At 41.8% G+C, this 16,947-nt stretch overlaps 1 protein-coding gene and 1 pseudogene across 2 annotated transcripts in view; both read right to left on the minus strand.

The window, feature by feature from the left end:
- The window catches only part of LOC308641567 (protein DEK-like), a 54,101-nt pseudogene extending 52,536 nt beyond the window's left edge, over positions 1–1,565 (minus strand). Inside the window, exon 1 of the transcript in view lies at positions 1,511–1,565. The product of the transcript in view is annotated as a protein DEK-like (transcript). The remainder of the gene's footprint in view (positions 1–1,510) is intronic.
- Positions 1,566–2,808: 1,243 nt separating this feature from the next.
- Positions 2,809–16,947, minus strand: part of BARX2 (BARX homeobox 2) — a 72,401-nt gene continuing 58,262 nt past the window's right edge. The window contains exons 3-4 of the mRNA XM_081279710.1: positions 14,346–14,430; positions 2,809–3,850 (exon numbers count right to left, since the gene is read on the minus strand). Coding sequence (XP_081135836.1) covers positions 3,584–3,850; positions 14,346–14,430 — 352 coding nt within the window. The 3' untranslated portion in view covers positions 2,809–3,583. The remainder of the gene's footprint in view (positions 3,851–14,345; positions 14,431–16,947) is intronic.

The following is a 16,947-nucleotide window of genomic DNA, read 5'->3' on the forward strand; positions in this document are numbered from 1 at the left end:
GATGAAAGTCACAAGTCCCCCAAGAAAGATGAGATGCTAAGAGACAGAGGAGTTCACTGAATACCCAATTACAGATCTCACATGGAATAATCTCCAATTCACAACTCAGAGGAAACTTGTGAAGTTGGTTCTGGATGTTAGTCATAAGCCTTAGGAACTGGAGACAAAATGGAAAGATGCCTTTGGAGAAGGAGCAGAGCTTGGTTTGCAAGCAAGTCACAGGCAGAAGGGAACCAATTGCAAGAGGCCTAGCCCTTCCCTCCAAAAAAAAAAAAAAAAATAGGACTATCATATGATCCAGCAATACTACTACTGGTGTATCTCCAAAGGATATGAAATCAATGTGTCAAATAAACATTAGCACTTCCTGTTCACTACACTCTTATTCACAATAGCCAAGATATGAAATGAACCTAAGTGTCTATCAACTGATGAATGGATAAAAAAAATGTACTACATATACACAATGGAATACTATTTCAGCCATTAAAAAAAGGGAAGGAAATCCTGTCATTTGTGACAACATGGATGAACCTGGAGGACATTCATATTAAGTGAAATGAGCTTCATTCACACAGGGACTCTAAAATAAGATTAGAGAATAGAACTGTGGTTAACAGAGGCTAGGGATGAGGACTGATGTATCATTTCTGACAAGGAATAAAATGTGGGTTGGGTGAAGGATACAAACTTTCAATTAGACAGGAAGAATAATTTCAAGAAATGTATGGTATAACATGGTGCCTAAAGTTAATAATCTATTATGTACTTGAAAATTGCCCAAGTAGATGTTAGGTGTTCTCACCAAAAATAAATGGTTAAGTATGTGAGGTTATGCATATGTTAATTTGCTTGATGTAGCCATTCCACAATGTATACATATTTCAAAACATTATACACTACAAATAGATTCAATTTTCTTTTGTCAACTAAAAAAAGTATGTGTGGGTGTGTGGGATATAACTCAGTAGTAGAGCCCTTGCCTAGCATGTGCAAAGTCCTTGGGTTCAATCCCCAGCACTGTTGTGTGTGTGTGTGTGTGTGTGTGTGTGTGTGTGCACGCGCGCATCTGTGTGATCCATCCTGGCCCCTTTTTGAGTCACAGGGCAAAGTCATGCAGAGCTGAGGCTAGAGGATAAGCTGAGAGCTTGTAAGTGGAGGTAACCTTGGGCTGGGCCTTACAAAACACAAGGAAAGATAATCCGAGGTCTTAAATTCACCAGTGAAATACCTTCAACCCCTAGGGCAAGAAACAAACTAAAGAGGATGAGCCAGCGAGTAAAAGCTGGAAGTCAGAAACACCTGGAACCAGGCACTCAGGAATACCAGCATGGGTGTACGTACACAGAGATCCCTGCAGTGACAGTCACATTCAAGACAATGCAGAAAACGACGCATGAGGGCCCAGGGCAAGAGGCCAAAAGCCAGCATAGGAAACCTCCATCCAAATAAAAAAGTTGTCTGGGGTGGGGTGAGCAGGACAGAACAGCTCCTGAGGAGTTAGACTCACCTGGCACAGATCCATCCACCTTCTTACCTTGGCCATTGTACACACTCTGGCTCATTGTCACACCACCTGTAGGAAGATCATAAAGCTGTACTGTGGGGTGGGCTGCAGGTGAAGCAGACAGCACTGTGCTGGCTTGGGACAAGCAACCTCATACAGGCAGCTAGGTGTGGTCTGTGTGAACTGGTTCTCAGAGGCCAAGTCCTTTGTCTATTCACAAGAGTTCAGAGAAAGACTGCTTTTTCTTTGTTGATTTCTATAGCAAAGAGGGCGAAGGCACTGCGTTGGCAATGTCAAAACTGCAGTCACTTGCTGATTGCTTGCATTAACGGAGAGAGGCAGGCAGCCAGATGATGGAAAACATGCAGATCTTTCCTGTTTAACTTTGTAATGAATTATTTGATTGTTTCACAGGACTAGTAACAGGTTCTGCTTCCCAGTTCAAGCCCATGTTAAAGCTGGCCAGTATTCTCTAGGCCTGCAGCGTGGCAGACTGACTGTTAATAAGTGGCTGACCATCTGCATTATACCCTGCAGGGCACCACAGAGAAAGGACTCTAAAGGTGACCCCTGGGGAATCAAGTGTCAGAGCAAAAAAGCGGAAGAATCAGCCAAGAAAAAAGGTAAAGTCCTCCTCTGAGGACATCTGGTGGCTACCTTTTTCCTATACTTATTAAAAGTAGGACATCAATTTTAATTAATTAATTAATTATGTTGGTGGTAGGGATGGAACCCAGGGCTTTCTTTGCACTTGCTAAGCACACACTACCACTGAGCTACATCCCAGTCCATCTGGGACATCACTTTTAAATTTAAAATCACAGAACACATCTAGCCAAATTGTTCTCAAATCTTCTTTTGTCAAAAGTTGCAAAAAAAAATCATGCAAATGGACACTTAATAAAGAATAAATGGAAGGACAAATAAGAATCCAATAAAAGTGATTACCTACAGGGGATAGGACAAAAGTGTGACATGTTTTTATGCTGTTTTGAATTTTGAAGGATGTAAATTTATTACCTCTTTAGGAAAGTAAAACTTTTTAGAGTTGGAAACCAAAAATGTCAAGTGGCTGACCGCGGAGATGCTCTGGTGGGGAGAGCACAGCACTCTGCTCCTTCCTCGATCCAGGGTTTGGCACTGTTTCCATGTTCCTGCACCTGGGCCAGTGGCCTGGGCTAGTCTCATTTCATAGATGGGGAAAGAAAGCTCTGAGAGTCAGTGCTGTCTCTGGTCTCTCCCTCCACTGGACACATTCAGGTAGGGTCACATACACTCCCCAGAAGAAACAAAACACTTGATCCTTTTGAAAGATTTATTTTTAGTTAAAAAATAAAAGTTATCTTAACATATCTGCATTTGCAGCTTCAGGGTTGGCAACTTATGGAAGCAAGAAAAACAAGGCTTATCAGTTTTTGGGTCACCTGACCATTTTATAATGGGTACCAAGGCACACGTGTCTCCAAATAAACAAACGGGATTCAGAACATTTCTAATAACTCACAACTCTCTTACTCTGAACTTTTTTTTTTTTGTCATTGTTGCCTGTGCTCATCACCCCACCCCCCTGCAAAAAACAAAACAAAACAAACAAGAAAAAAAAACATTAAATTCTCTTTTAAAACTACAGAAATAAGTGCCAAGTCAGCAAGGATCCTGGGCAGGCTGCCCAAGTGCCTCCATCTCTCTTTGCTTTGATGACTGGCTGGCCGGGGGTGGCAAGGAGGAGGCAGGGGCCACCTTCCTCTGCACACTGGCATGGCGCTTGTGACAAAAACAAGCTTCTGGTACCCAGCCCCATTGCCATCACCCTAGCTAGGACAGGCAGCTCCAAAGCACTGTCTCCCTTAATCAAGGGCATCCGTGGCTACACAGCCTTCCATGAAGAGAAAGGACTAAGACAAGCAAGTCTTCTCAAATGCTTGTGATGGAGACAGCACTGAGAACTGTGGAAGGGAGGGAGAGAGGTGGCTCTCTTCTCCCCCAGTTGGTTAGAAGTTTTTCTTCTCCTAGTCTCCCTGCCTTCTCTCTCTTCCCTTCTTCCCAGTCTCCCCCTTCCCCCGAAAGAGTTTTATTTTAGCTTAATGGTGGGGGTTCAGAAGAGGCTACTGGTGACTCCTGGGGCTGGCCTGGTGGCTCTGCCACCTCCAAGGGGACATCGTGTGCTTTTGGTTCCTGTACTTCCCAGGGCTCCTCCTGTCCCTGAGAGGGGTCCAGCTGCTCCTGACTCTGGGCCTGGTTGTTCAGTTTCTCTTCAGCTTCAATCTCTTCTGACGTAGGGATAGAGTTCTTCTTGGGACGACCTTTCGGCTTTGTGGGAGCTTCCTGTCCACCTTTCAGAACCTACGGGAGAGGAAAACAAGTGACTGAGTCTAAGAAATAACTCCTTCCCTCCACTCTTCTGCTCTCTAGGATGACTTTACACAGCATCTAAACCCTCTCTTAGGGCTGGCGATGCGGCTCAGTGGTACAGCACATGCCTATCATATGAGAGACCCTGGGTTCAATGCAAAAAAAAAAAAAAAGAGAGAGAGAGAGAGAGAGAGAGAGAGAGAGAGATAAACTCTAAATTCTCCCTTCCCAGCAGCAAAGTTACAGGGTGTGGCAAAATGTATTCTAAACCTCTCTCTTCTGGCCTGCAAAAAGTGCTTCATTCAAGCTTGATGCATTTTTAGTCAATATCATGTATTTTAGCATTTATAATATGATTATAAACTCATTAAAATCAACCTCAGTAAGGGAAAAATGAAAAATTAAATGTCAATATGGCAATTATCACACTAACAAATCAGAAGGATAATATTATTTGTGGCAAGCAGGAAAATATAAGTGTAAACAGTACAACCTTTTCAAGACAATGTAAGAATTCAAATCAAAGCCTTTAAATGTGCATCCCTTTTTTGACCCAAAGATTCCTTAGGATAAATTCTAAAAAGTCATCTAAGACTAAAACAAAGGTTGATCCACACAAATATTCATCATAATATGGGTTATAACAGCAAAAGTTGGGGTGCGTACTCATTCAGCCACATAATTGAGTAGGTAATGTAATATATCCTGAAAAAAGAATACTTGGTAACCATTACAAATATTATACAGGAGAGTGTTTAATGACACGGGAAATACTAAGAATGTGTGTTTGTGAACAACAGGTCATCAGATAAGCCTAGTTCAGTTTGGAGACAAGACAACCATATACCACCTAGTTTGCAGTACTGAAGTCATGCATAATTTTTATCTTTTTTCTTTGTGTTCTTTCTGTGTCTTCTAAATTTTCAACAAGGATCATGTATGAGTATTTTTGTTATCATGAAAAGAAAGATGTTATAAAACAGAGTCTTGTATTGTTCAGAGAAGTAGTAGGACATAGCAGAAAGTCTTGTAGCTTTGAAGGTGGGAAAACTAGGTGAAATTCTAACTCTGCCGCTTATCAGCTTTGCCTTTGGAAAAGCCCTTTAAAGTCTCTGAGCTTCAGTTTTCCGAATACATAGAATGGAAACAACAATGCCTTATCTCACAGAGGAAAGATGAGAGTGACCAACACAAACTGGATATGAGAGACCCAGAACTGTAATTGTATGGTAGATTTCCTCTGAGCAGAGCATGCCTCTTCCTGGCTGACTTCTTCTGGAATCCTGCCCTGTTCCCCTAAATAAGTCAACCTCTCTCCACCATGTACACTAGGAGTGCTTTTCATGAGATGCTGTCACTGTTGTGTTTACTTGCCTGCCCCTCACCACTGAGTCCCTGCTCATAGCAGGCATTCAAAGACTGTTACAAAATAAACCAACTTTTCTCAATAAACATTTCCATAGAATTGAAAAAGGATATAAAGCATGCAAAAGCACACTCTAAATGAGCTTTGATGCCATCAAAGGACTTTCACACTTTTTATCCCAATTGTGACCTTCCTAGGAATCCTATGAGGTAGGCAAGGATAATTTTTAAAATATTTATAATTTACTTTGAAATGTAACATTCCCTCCTCTGCTGGCTCCAAATTTCAGCTTGGTATAGTTCTAGGCAGCTACAAAAAGGGGCTTTGGGAGGACTTGGATTCAAGAGAAAATTAGGGATGAGAGATATTTTTGCTACTTATGTATAGTGTTAGTCATAACACCTGTGATAAAATACCTGAGATAAACCAACTTATAATGATGAAAGGTTATTTTGGCCCATAGTTTTGGAGGTTTCAGTCCATGGTCATTTGGCTCATTGCTTTTGGGCCTGTGGTAGCACAGTACATCATGGCAGGAATGTGTGGTGAAGGAAGTCATTCACCCTGTGGTGGTCAGAAGCAAAGAGGGAGAAACAGGAAGGATCTGGGGACCCAATGTCCCCTTCAAGGGCATGCCCTGATGATCTGACTTCCTTCCAGTAAGCTCCACCTCCTAAAAGTTTCACCACTTCCCAAACGAACCAAGCTGATCAGCAAGTCTTTCAGGGACATTCCAGATTCAAATTATAGCACATGCCCCACTTAATGTTATCTTCTCCTAGAAGCTCCTTGAATGCCAATCCTGTATCTTTCTTGTGAACACTTAACTTCCAAGGACTTTCTAGGCAGTCACTAAATTATTATTAACTATGTCTCTTTCTTTCAAGAGCAGCAGAAGACCTTCAGGTGCTAAACTTTTAACAATGATATAGTAATTCGTCAAACCATAAGCTCTTTTTGTGATATAATTCACATGTCATATATTTCGTCTTTTTAAAGTGTACAAGTCAATGACTTTTAAGATAGTCAGAATTGGGCAACAGTCAGTGTATGCATCCTGATGCCTCCCAAATTCCTTGCCCTCAGCCCTAGGCAACCACCAATCTGCCTTTTCTCTTTATAGAGAGGGCTGTTCTGAACATTTCACACAAATGGAATTGTAATACAAAGACTTCTGTAATTGGCTTCCTTCACATGGCATCGTGTTCTCAAGGTTGATCCATGTTGCAGCACATGCAGGAAAATAATACCTCATTTTATGTATATACCACATTTTGTTTATTCACTCATCGATTGATGGACATTTGGGTTACTTCTACCTTTTGGCTAGTGTAAACAAAGCTGCTATAAACGTGGGTGTGCTAGTATCTGTTTAAGTCCATGCTTTCACTTTTTCATTATTATTATTATTATTATTTTATTTAATTTTTATTCTGATTTGTTATATATGACAGCAGAATGCATTACAATTCATGTTACACATATAGAGCACAATTTTTCATATCTCTGGTTGTATACAAAGTATATTCACACAATTCGTGTCTTCATACATGTACTTAGGGTAATGATGTCCATCTCATTCCATCATCTTTCCTCCCCCCAATACCCGCTTCCCTTCCCACCCCTCTGCCCTATGTAGAGTTTGTCTATTCCTCTTACGCTTCCCCTTCCAACCCACTATGAGTCAGTTACCTTATATCAGAGAAAACATTCGGCATTTGGTTTGGGGGGATTGGCTAACTTCACTTAGCATTATATTCTTCAGCTCCATCCATTGTCTGCAAATGCCATGATTTTATTCTCTTTTATTGCTAAATAATATTCCATTGTGTATATATACCACATTTTCTTTTTTTTTAATGTGAGAATATTTTTATTGGTTGTTCAAAACATTACATAACTCATGACATGTCATATTTCATACATTTGATTCAAGTGGGTTATGAACTCCCATTTTTACCCCAAATACAAGTTGCAGAATCACATCGGTTACACATCCACATTTTTCCATAATGCCATATTAGTGACTGTTGTATTCTGCTACCTTTCCTATCCCCTACTATCCCCCCTCCCCTTCCCTCCCATCTTCCCTCTCTACCCCAACAGCTGTTGTTCAATTCTCTCCCTTGTTTTTTTTTTCCCTTTCCCCTCACCATCTCTTATATGTAATTCTGTGTAACAATGAGGGTCTCCTTCCATTTCCATACAGTTTCCCTTCTCTCTCCCTTTCCCTCCCACCACTCGTCTCTGTTTAATGTTAGTCTTTTCCTCATGCTCTTCCTCCCTGCTCTGTTCTTAGTTGCTCTCCTTATATCAAAGAAGACATTTGGCATTTGTTTTTTAAGGATTGGCTAGCTTCACTTAGCATAATCTGCTCTAATGCCATCCATTTCCCTGCAAATTCCATGATTTTGTCGTTTTTTAGTGCTGCGTAATACTCCATGGTGTATAAATGCCACATTTTCTTTATCCATTCATCTACTGAAGGGCATCTAGGTTGGTTCCACAATTTAGCTATTATGAATTGTGCTGTTACAAACATTCATGTGGCTGTGCCCCTATAGAATTCTGTTTTTGAGTCCTCTGGGTATAGACCAAAGGATGGGATAGCTGGGTCAAATGGTGGTTCCATTCCCAGTTTTCCAAGAATTCTCCATACTGCTTTCCATATTGGCTGCACCAATTTGCAGTCCCACCAGCAGTATTGAGTGTACCTTTTCCCCCACATCCTCACCACCACTTATTGTTGTGTGTATTCTTAATAGCTGTCATTCTGACTGGAGTGAGATGAAATCTTAAGAGTAGTTTTGATTTGCATTTCTCTAATTGCTAGAGATGTTGAACATTTTTCATATATTTGTTGATTGATTGTATATCTTCTTCTGAGAAGCGTCTGTTCAGTTCCTTGGCCCATTTATTGAATGAGTTATTCATTTTTTTTTTTTTTGGTGTTTAGCTTTTTGAGCTCTTTATATACCCTAGAGATTAGTGCTTTATCTGATGTGCAAGTGGCAAAAATTTGCTCCCAAGATGTAGGCTCTCTATTCACCTCACTGATTGTTTCTTTTGCTGAGAAGAAGGTTTTTAGTTTGAATCCATCCCATTTATTGATTCTTGATTTTAATTCTTGTGCTACAGTCTTTCACACCCAGTGGAGCTGCTTTCAACATATAAATTCCACCTTGGCACATTTAGGTGCTTTCGAAAGCCTGGGCTCATGCTGAAATCAAAATCAGATACTGACTTACTTGAAAAGGAATACAGGGACCTCTTCTCCCCAGAGGTGGTTTCTGTCACCATCTTTGCCTAGTGTAAACAATGTTGCTATAAACATGGGTGTGCAAATATCTGCTTAAGTCCATGCATTCACTTCTTTGGGGTATATTTCCAGAAACGGAATTGTTGAATCACATGGCAAATCTATGATTAACATTTTTAGGACTATTTTTCCAAAGCAGCTGCACCATTTTACATTCCAACTAACAACATGTGAGGATTCCAATTCTCCACATCCTCACCAACACTTGCTATTATGCCTTCTTGATTACAGCCATCCCAGTGTTTACAAAGTGGCATCTCATTGTTGTTTTGATCTGCACTTTCTTCCCTGATGACTAATGAAGTACAGCATCTTTTCATGCACTTACCAGTAGGCTGTATATCTTCTTTGAAGAAAGGTCTATTCAAATCCTTTACTATTCCTTCTAAATTTGGATGTCATTTTATTATTGGGTTGTAAGTGTTCTTCAAATTTTCTGGACACATGTCCTTTATCAGATATAAGATGTGCAAATATTTGCTCCCATTTGGTGGGTTGTCTTTTCACTTTTTTGATAATATCCCTCACATTGCAAAGGTTTTTAATCTTGGTGAAATCCAATTTAATATTTCTTTTGTTACTTGTGCTTTTGGTGTCATATCTAAGAAGGTTTTGTCTAATGCCAGTTCACAAATATTTACTCTTATGTTTTTTCTAGTATTTGTATAGTTTCAGCTCTTATAATAGATCTCTGACTCACTTTGAGTTAATTTGTGTGTGTGGCTGTGAGGACAGCCAAAGGTTCTCAGTAAACATTGCCTATTAGCTGTGAATCTTCTCCATCTATTTGAATCCACCCAAAAAGCTAACACAGAGTTGTGAAGGGACCTTTAACAAGGCATAGATGCTGACAGAAACCACCTCTGGGGAGAAGAGGTCCCCATATTCCTTTTCAGGTAAGTCAGTATCTGATTTTGATTTCAGCATGAGCCCAGGCTTTTGAAAGCACCTAAATGTGCCAAGGTGGAATTTACATGTTGAAAGCAGCTCCACTGGGTATGAAAGAGGTTATACAAAAATAAGTTGCCCCATGGAGTAATCAAGTTAGAGAAGGGCAGGTCTAAGGAAGCCACCTAATTGGCAAAAGAAAGTCCAGCCCAGCAATTAGAGAACACCACCCACACAGCTTGGATCGACCCCACCTGGCTATTTTCCTACAGCACAGGAAAAAAAAAAATCAAAACAATCAGACCATTTTCTAAATGGAATAAAACATTCCAGTGCAAGCAATAATTAGGAGATAACTACCCTCCTGGCTGCTTTCCGCATCGACCTCTGGCCCCCTGCCTTCCAGCACACCTGAGACATGCAATTATCTCAAAACCGCCCTGCACCGGGAGCTGCACACATGCATGCACCCTGTGGCCCTCCTCTCAAGAGCCCTCCTCCCCAGTTATTCCTCTAGGCGATTTGTCCCCTTAGTTCAGAGAGGCTAGACAACTCCTAACACGAGAGGCCACACGCTTCCCTCTGCCTCTGGGAGCAACACCCAACACACCACCTACTTTTATTAACGATGCCTGCTGACAGCTCTCCTTCGAACTCTAAAACTAGGCATTCAAATGTTCTGCTGCTGAGCATGTCAAGATGGGACCTCCTGCCTCCTTCTGGAGGTGTTTGGGTCTGGGACAGGCAGTTTGACTAGACAGCACAGAATGTCAGTGCTGGGAGGAAACTTTTTCCTCTCTCCCTTTTCAGACAGGAAACATCTGACAGAAAGGGGTTGTCAAGGTCAAAGAGTGAGCCCAGGGAAGAGCTGGGATTTGAACACAAAAACTCTGACCATTTGAATCCAATACCCTTATCAGTACTTCATTCTGAGTAATGTGCAAAGACACGTAGAAGGTTCACTGTTTAGTCTGTGTCTAATGTTTATCTACAATTACCCAAGCTCCCTCAGACTCCAGGCAGCAGTAGGCTGCTGAACTGAGCCACTTTTTGCTTCTTTTTCTCCCTCTCTTTCTGTAGCTTTATAGAAAAGTGACAGCCATATAACTGATAACAATTTCCATAAAGCTGAGAAACAAGTTTGGATTCTCCAGCATGAACCTCCTCCCATACCATTACTGCTCACATTAGCTGACTGTCCCAGCCTGAAGATGGCATGTTCCATTACACCCCAAGCAGGGCACAAATACCAAGGCTCTGACAGACAAAAATCCAGGACGACTCTAAACCAAAAGAAAAAGCACAAGGTCTCGGAAACCTGTAAGATCTACTTTCAATTTATCTATGTTGGCCTTCAAAAATCTGGATTCTCAGCTGGGTGCAGTGGTGCACACCTATATCCCCAGCAGCTCGGGAGGTTGAGGAAGGAGGATCATGAATTCAAAGCCAGCCTCAACAAAAGTGAGGTGCTAAGCAACTCGGTGAGACCCTGTCTTTAAATAAAATACAATACAGGGCTGGGGATGTGGCTTAGTGATCAAATGCCCCTGAATTCAATCCCCAGTACCCACCCCCCCAGGGAAAAAAATTAAAAATCTGGATTCTGTAGAGATACGCAATTTGTAGACAGATAAATAACAATAATAATGACAATAATAGCTGCATCCTGTGTTGCAAGAATTTAAATGTTTTAAAGAAATTAGCTCAGTTACTACTACAGCTCTGTGAGGTGTATGTGAGGGATTTTACTGATGAGGCGCACTGAGGTTAAGTAACCTATCCAAGATATATAGATAGCAACCAGTTACAATGTCATGGGATTATTTGCTATCTGGAGACTTTTAATGCAAAAGATAACGATGGTGCTTAGTGTGTGGCCTACCCAAATTCTGTGAGTGGGATAGGAAGACCTATCCATTTGGATCCTTTTGAAGAAGAGAATTGTATTTTAAAGCTGAAAAAAAGACCACTAAATAATGAGACGCTTTCAGCCTATTGTGAAACACTGTGGATCCTAATGGAACTAATGCCAACAGAAATGGAATAGAGGGTGAGTGTCCCATCTAATGTGCAAGATTAAATTTACCCAACCCGCTATAGGTTACAAACGCTGACCAGTCAAAACTAGCCCAAGATGCTATCTTGGTTTTGGCAGTGTTGTCCTTGGCAGCTGTGTGAATAAGTCTGAGAATCAAGTGCTAATCTTTTTCCAGTTCCAATTAGGTTACTAGCCTTGAGACATCTTTATTACCCAATTATCTTTCTCTTTTCCTCTCAGTACCTGAAGAGATAGCCTTGAAAGAGGTTTACCAGCAAAATATATGAAGCAATTGGATCTCAACAATGCCGTGCTGTTCTGAGGGAGGCGGAATTTAGACTTCCAACTGAACGAAGTCTTCACATATAGCCCACATTTTGAAGTTCTTAAGCGTCCCCAAGAACTTCTGCCCCTTTTTTCTGCCTGTGATTCCCTTTTCCACCTTCACTGAGTCTCAGTTTAGATGCTGCCTCTTCTGTGAAACACTTCTTTCTCTGTTCTGACTCTGAACCCTCTCTTAAGTGTTCTTGCTGTTGCCCTGATCAGTCTGGATAATTTAAATTTCAGGTCTGTTTCCCCCACTTGACTGAGTACCTTTTTAATTCTATTTTTTAATTGGACAGATTCATAGCTTGTCTTTGCATTTCCACTGCCCGATGCAATGAAGTGCTCAATAAATTATCCCCAATGTGAACTGAAAGCTCTTGTTTCCTAAAGGAACCTGAATTTGGTGGGTCCTGATTTTAACCCTCTCTGAGGTTAAATCTGCTGAGGTCCTTCCATCTTGACCTAGACGGCAGAGATAACCATCAACCACCAGCCCACCACTGTGCCCCAGCAGAGTGGCTGGGGAAAAACAAGTGACATCAGAGGCTCAGGCACACGCGCGCCATCCTGCGCGTACTGGGCGGTACTGGCAGAGCGGGCTGGCTGTCAATTCGTTAAACATCTGACTCATGAGAAGATTGCTGATAACCAATTTGAACAATGCCTCTGCTACTCAGGAGACATTGATTTTGATGACGATGATGATGATTGTCGAGGAAGGAGGTGGGTGGTGGAACTCGAAGGGAAAACACTGAAAGGACTTGCCTGAAATCAGTCAGGGAGGGGCAAGCATGGGAACACGGTTGGCCTTTCTCACTCCCAAATCTGGTTCTTCCAGAGAATAATCCCCCAAAAGGTTTCCACCATAAGTTATATGTGTGTAGCCTTGTACAGTTTTTGGAATGGCTATCTAACTGAATCTCACTTGTCCTTCAATTTCATCTTCTCTGAAATTCACTACCTCTCCTCTGAACTCATGAGCTTATCAATCTATAACAACCAGCACTTACTCAAAATGTACAACCTTACTGCTTCTCAGACCTTCTTTCTCCAACTAGATCATAAATTCCAAGACAGCTGGGGTTATATTTTATTTCATTTACCTCCTATAGTGCTCAGAACAAAACTTGGTTCATAAGAGACATCAAATATATACTTGTTTCATAAGATATATTATAGTTTATACATGCAACTGGCTTCTGCCTTACTTCCTGCGTAATTCATGAGCCAAGTCACCTCTATTGAAAAACCCTTGCAAAAAAATCTCAAGATCAGGTTCTCCCAGAAGGAATTATGTGACCTGCTCACAGATTCCTTTCTAAGAATATAATAGTTGCTGCTTGTTGGCTTTCCCCCTGATTTTCCCCATTCATGTTTATTTGCATTTTATTTACTTCGGATATTTTCCCCTTCATTGCTAAGAGACAAAAGCAAGAAATAGCAGAACTAAAGGTTTAAGAAAAATATTAATAGACAAAACCATGCATTTGAGAAAAATACCTTCCACTGATTTTTTTTAAACTGAAGAGAGAGACATCTCAGTTATTTGATTATTGTGAAAAACATTATGTCCCAGCCCTTGAAACACCAGGAAATGTGGCTTCTGACCAGAGAGATTAGCAAATTAGAATTTCATAAGGAAGGCATGGTTATGCCTGGTCCATCCAGGAGGAAAAAGAGCCATTAAAATTCAGTGAGATTGTGAGTGAGGCCCTTGTCAGATTACATAGGTACCCAGTATCTAAGGATAGAACAGGGCTTCTTCCTTCATCCCACTCCCCCTTTCTTCTCTGGGCCTTGTTACTTGTGATTTATAAAACTGGGAAAGGTAACATTCAACTACTTTTGATATTTTGGATTTAACATGGCTTTTCAAAAAAAGACAGGAGAGGGGGATGGAAGGATAAATAATAATGAAATAAAGTTCCTCAAAATGTAGAGTCATTTAGTCTCAGTACATGTAAAAATCAAAGATGAAAATGCTTATTTGCAAGACACTACAGCAATATTATGTAAGCTGTGATCATTAGACCATATGCTTCCTAATAACCTGGGTGCCTGTTAACATGCCCATTCCCAGCCTTGTCACAGGCCTCTGGAATCAAAACCCTGGGAGAGGGCTAGAGCCCTGCATTTTCACCTGCTACTCAATTGACTCTGACACCCACCAAGTTTGAGGATCCCTGCTTTAGAAGACAACAGTAGCAGAACAGATGTGCTTTCTCTGTCACTATAACCAGAGGGTACTGATTTCTATTCTTAGCTCTTGGTGGGGGAGGAAGGAAGTTATTTGAAGAGGCTAGCAGGTGGGGTTCAAACTAGCAGCTGAGAAGCTTGTGGCCTTCTTTGATTTCTAAGGAAACTGTGAAAAAGAATATCCCCCTTGTTAAGAAATCCAAGTCAAGTTCAAGCAGCCTTCCTCCTAGCCAGCATCTTAGAAACCCTTCCCATCTCACATCCCAAACCTTCCTGCCTCCCAACAGCCCCATGTTAAGAATTCTTCCCATCAAGATGGGCACATGGTTAGAACCACTCTCTCCTCTCTTACCATTTTCTTCCATTTCATCCTGCGGTTCTGATACCAAGTCTTCACCTGCAGCTGAGTGAGTCCCAGAGACTGGGCTAAGTCCAACCTAGAAGGCACAAGATACAAAGGAAGGATGAGGAAAATGGGAGAGGGCAAGACAGACAGACAGGGGTCCTGCTAAATCCAGGAACGTGCTACCAAAACTCAAACCTGCCCCATTAAACCAATTCTTCCTTAAAGGGTTTTCCTTTCCTTCCAAGAATCCTATGGAGGAAACTTTGGAAAACAGAGAAACATGTATCCACACCTAAGGACACCTGGGGCAGGACCCATGCCAGAAACATTCTCTGTTTTCCATGGACTTGAAAACATTGTCTTATTTTTTGTTTACAAGGTCCTTTTCCTAATCCAATGGTCTTTACTCTGATCCTCTACAAAATGTGAACTCTTACCCAAAATCCAAACCTGAAATGAAAGGTAAAGCATAGGTCTATGGCAATGCCTTTCCTGATCCAGTTCAAGTGATAGCTTCCCTGACCTGTGTCCTCTGCCCCCTCCCACAGACCAACAATCACCACAGTGGCCCCGAGTTCTCGACTGTCCTCTAATCACTTCACAGGTTATTTCTCTCTCTAACTCAACAGCAACTCCTCCACTTTGTTTTTATCCACAAAAGTACATCTCACATTGCTAAATCCAGAACCAGTGCTCAAAAATACAGTGGCAGCCCTAAGCTGTTATAATGATTACATTGTTTAAAAAAAATTAAACATTATGAAATTCCAAATGAAATGTTAATTCCTTAGCCCCTTCTGTTTTCCACGATACTGCTCATCATGATCCTGCATTTCTCTGTGCCCTTCTGAAAAGCCCTAAAAGTCAAATCTGTTCCCAGAGAGTGTGCAGTTAGGGCAATCTGCAATAACACAGTGACCTAAGCACACACCAAGCCCCTGCTGTGTGCTATCATATATTTTTCTTTCACCACACTGTGCTGTTGGTATAATTATTCCCATTTTATAGATGACAGATTCAAGGCCTGAAGAGATATTAAAATCTCTTACAACTATGACCAAAAGCTGCATGCCACCTGAGTTTTACAAAGGCTTAATTGAACAGTCATGTTCATTTGTGTCTGTACTGTCCGTGCCTACCTCTGTGCCACAACATCAGAGTTGAGTAGTACTGACAGACCATATGACCCATAAAGCCTGAATATTTACTACCTTGTGCTGTCCAGAAAAACTTTTCTGACCCCTGGTAGATGATCCTGGTGTAATAGATAGAGACAGGATTCAAATCCACTTATGTCTGACTTATGCTACCTCTTGGACAAGGGCTTGTTCCCACTCATAATAATTTTGTACAAGTTGGATCTGTCAAAGGGAAGTGCAGGGAAGCTACACCCTAGGGAGGAGCAACCAACCCCAGTGGAGAAAATGGAATGAGAAGGGAAAGTTTGTAGCTAGGCTCCCAGCCTCAGTCTTGCTCAATATGTGGATAAGAGTGGAGGTCTACCTGAGCACCAACAGGAAGGACCACCTCCTGAGTCAACATCAGCCACCTTCCTGCAGCTCCAAGCCTGCTCTGTGTAAAGCAGCTCAGGCAGTGACCACTATTTTTTTTAACCACTACTTTTTGAAGGTCCCCAGGTTCCTAAAAATCCACTTGTGGATTTAAGGCCCACTGTTTCCCACAAGCCTGAGCCATGGGGAGCCTCAGATGCAAGTTCTCAGTTGCAACCTTCTCTACCTGATCAGATCTAACCATCAGCAGCACCCATGGGTACTGGCCATGAAGGTTCAGGATGGTAACTCAGTTGCTAGCTACCTAGCCCCCCTGTTCTGCCCAGAGTGCACAAATTAAGTCTCTTATAATAAAAATGGAGCCTGCCTTCAAGGGACTTCAGAGCTTGTCTTAAATCTTTATTCACATGTAGCCAGTCATTCCTGTAGAGGGACTACCAGCAGCCAATAGTTTTATTGGAAGTAATTAACAGACTGAAGCCAATAAATTCCCAGCACCAACAAAACTTAGCTCTTCTAGTTAAGAAGCACTGCATCCCAAGCAGTCATTCATTAAGAACCAAGGATCCAGGAGGGCCATCCCACAGACTTCAGGTCTCCAGGGCCTTTCAGGGCTCTGTGTGCCTTCCCCAGTGTGGGTCACCTGAGGCCATCAGGTGCATTAGTCAATGGAAGATTCACAGCACTGCCACTGCATTAGCAAATGGTGTTAGCTCACTTGGGAAAAATGCATCCTTGACTCACTCCTGGCTACAGAAACACACTTCACTGTCATCAGCTTTCTCTCATTACCTGCCACCGTTACAAATTCTCACTTCCCTGCATATTCGCTTAAATGAAGTCACCTAGGAAACTAGAGAAACAAACACAGAGGAGGAGGGCAGGAGCTGTGGGAGGAGGGAGCACTCATGGCCCTGGTCACGTAGGGAGGTAAGGAACATCAGAGACGGCGGGTTCAGGCCAGTCAGATGGTGTCCTCCTCCCCAGGCAAGTGAATCAGTCTTGTGTAGGTCACCTAAGAGATGCCTGGGCAGGTATCAGGAAGTCCCAAGCGGTTTATTAAAACTAACATTTCTGTAAAAACATTCTCTGGCTTC

Source organism: Spermophilus citellus (genome assembly GCF_964194105.1).
Source record: "Spermophilus citellus genome assembly, chromosome: 2".
Classification (NCBI taxonomy): Eukaryota; Metazoa; Chordata; class Mammalia; order Rodentia; family Sciuridae; genus Spermophilus; species Spermophilus citellus.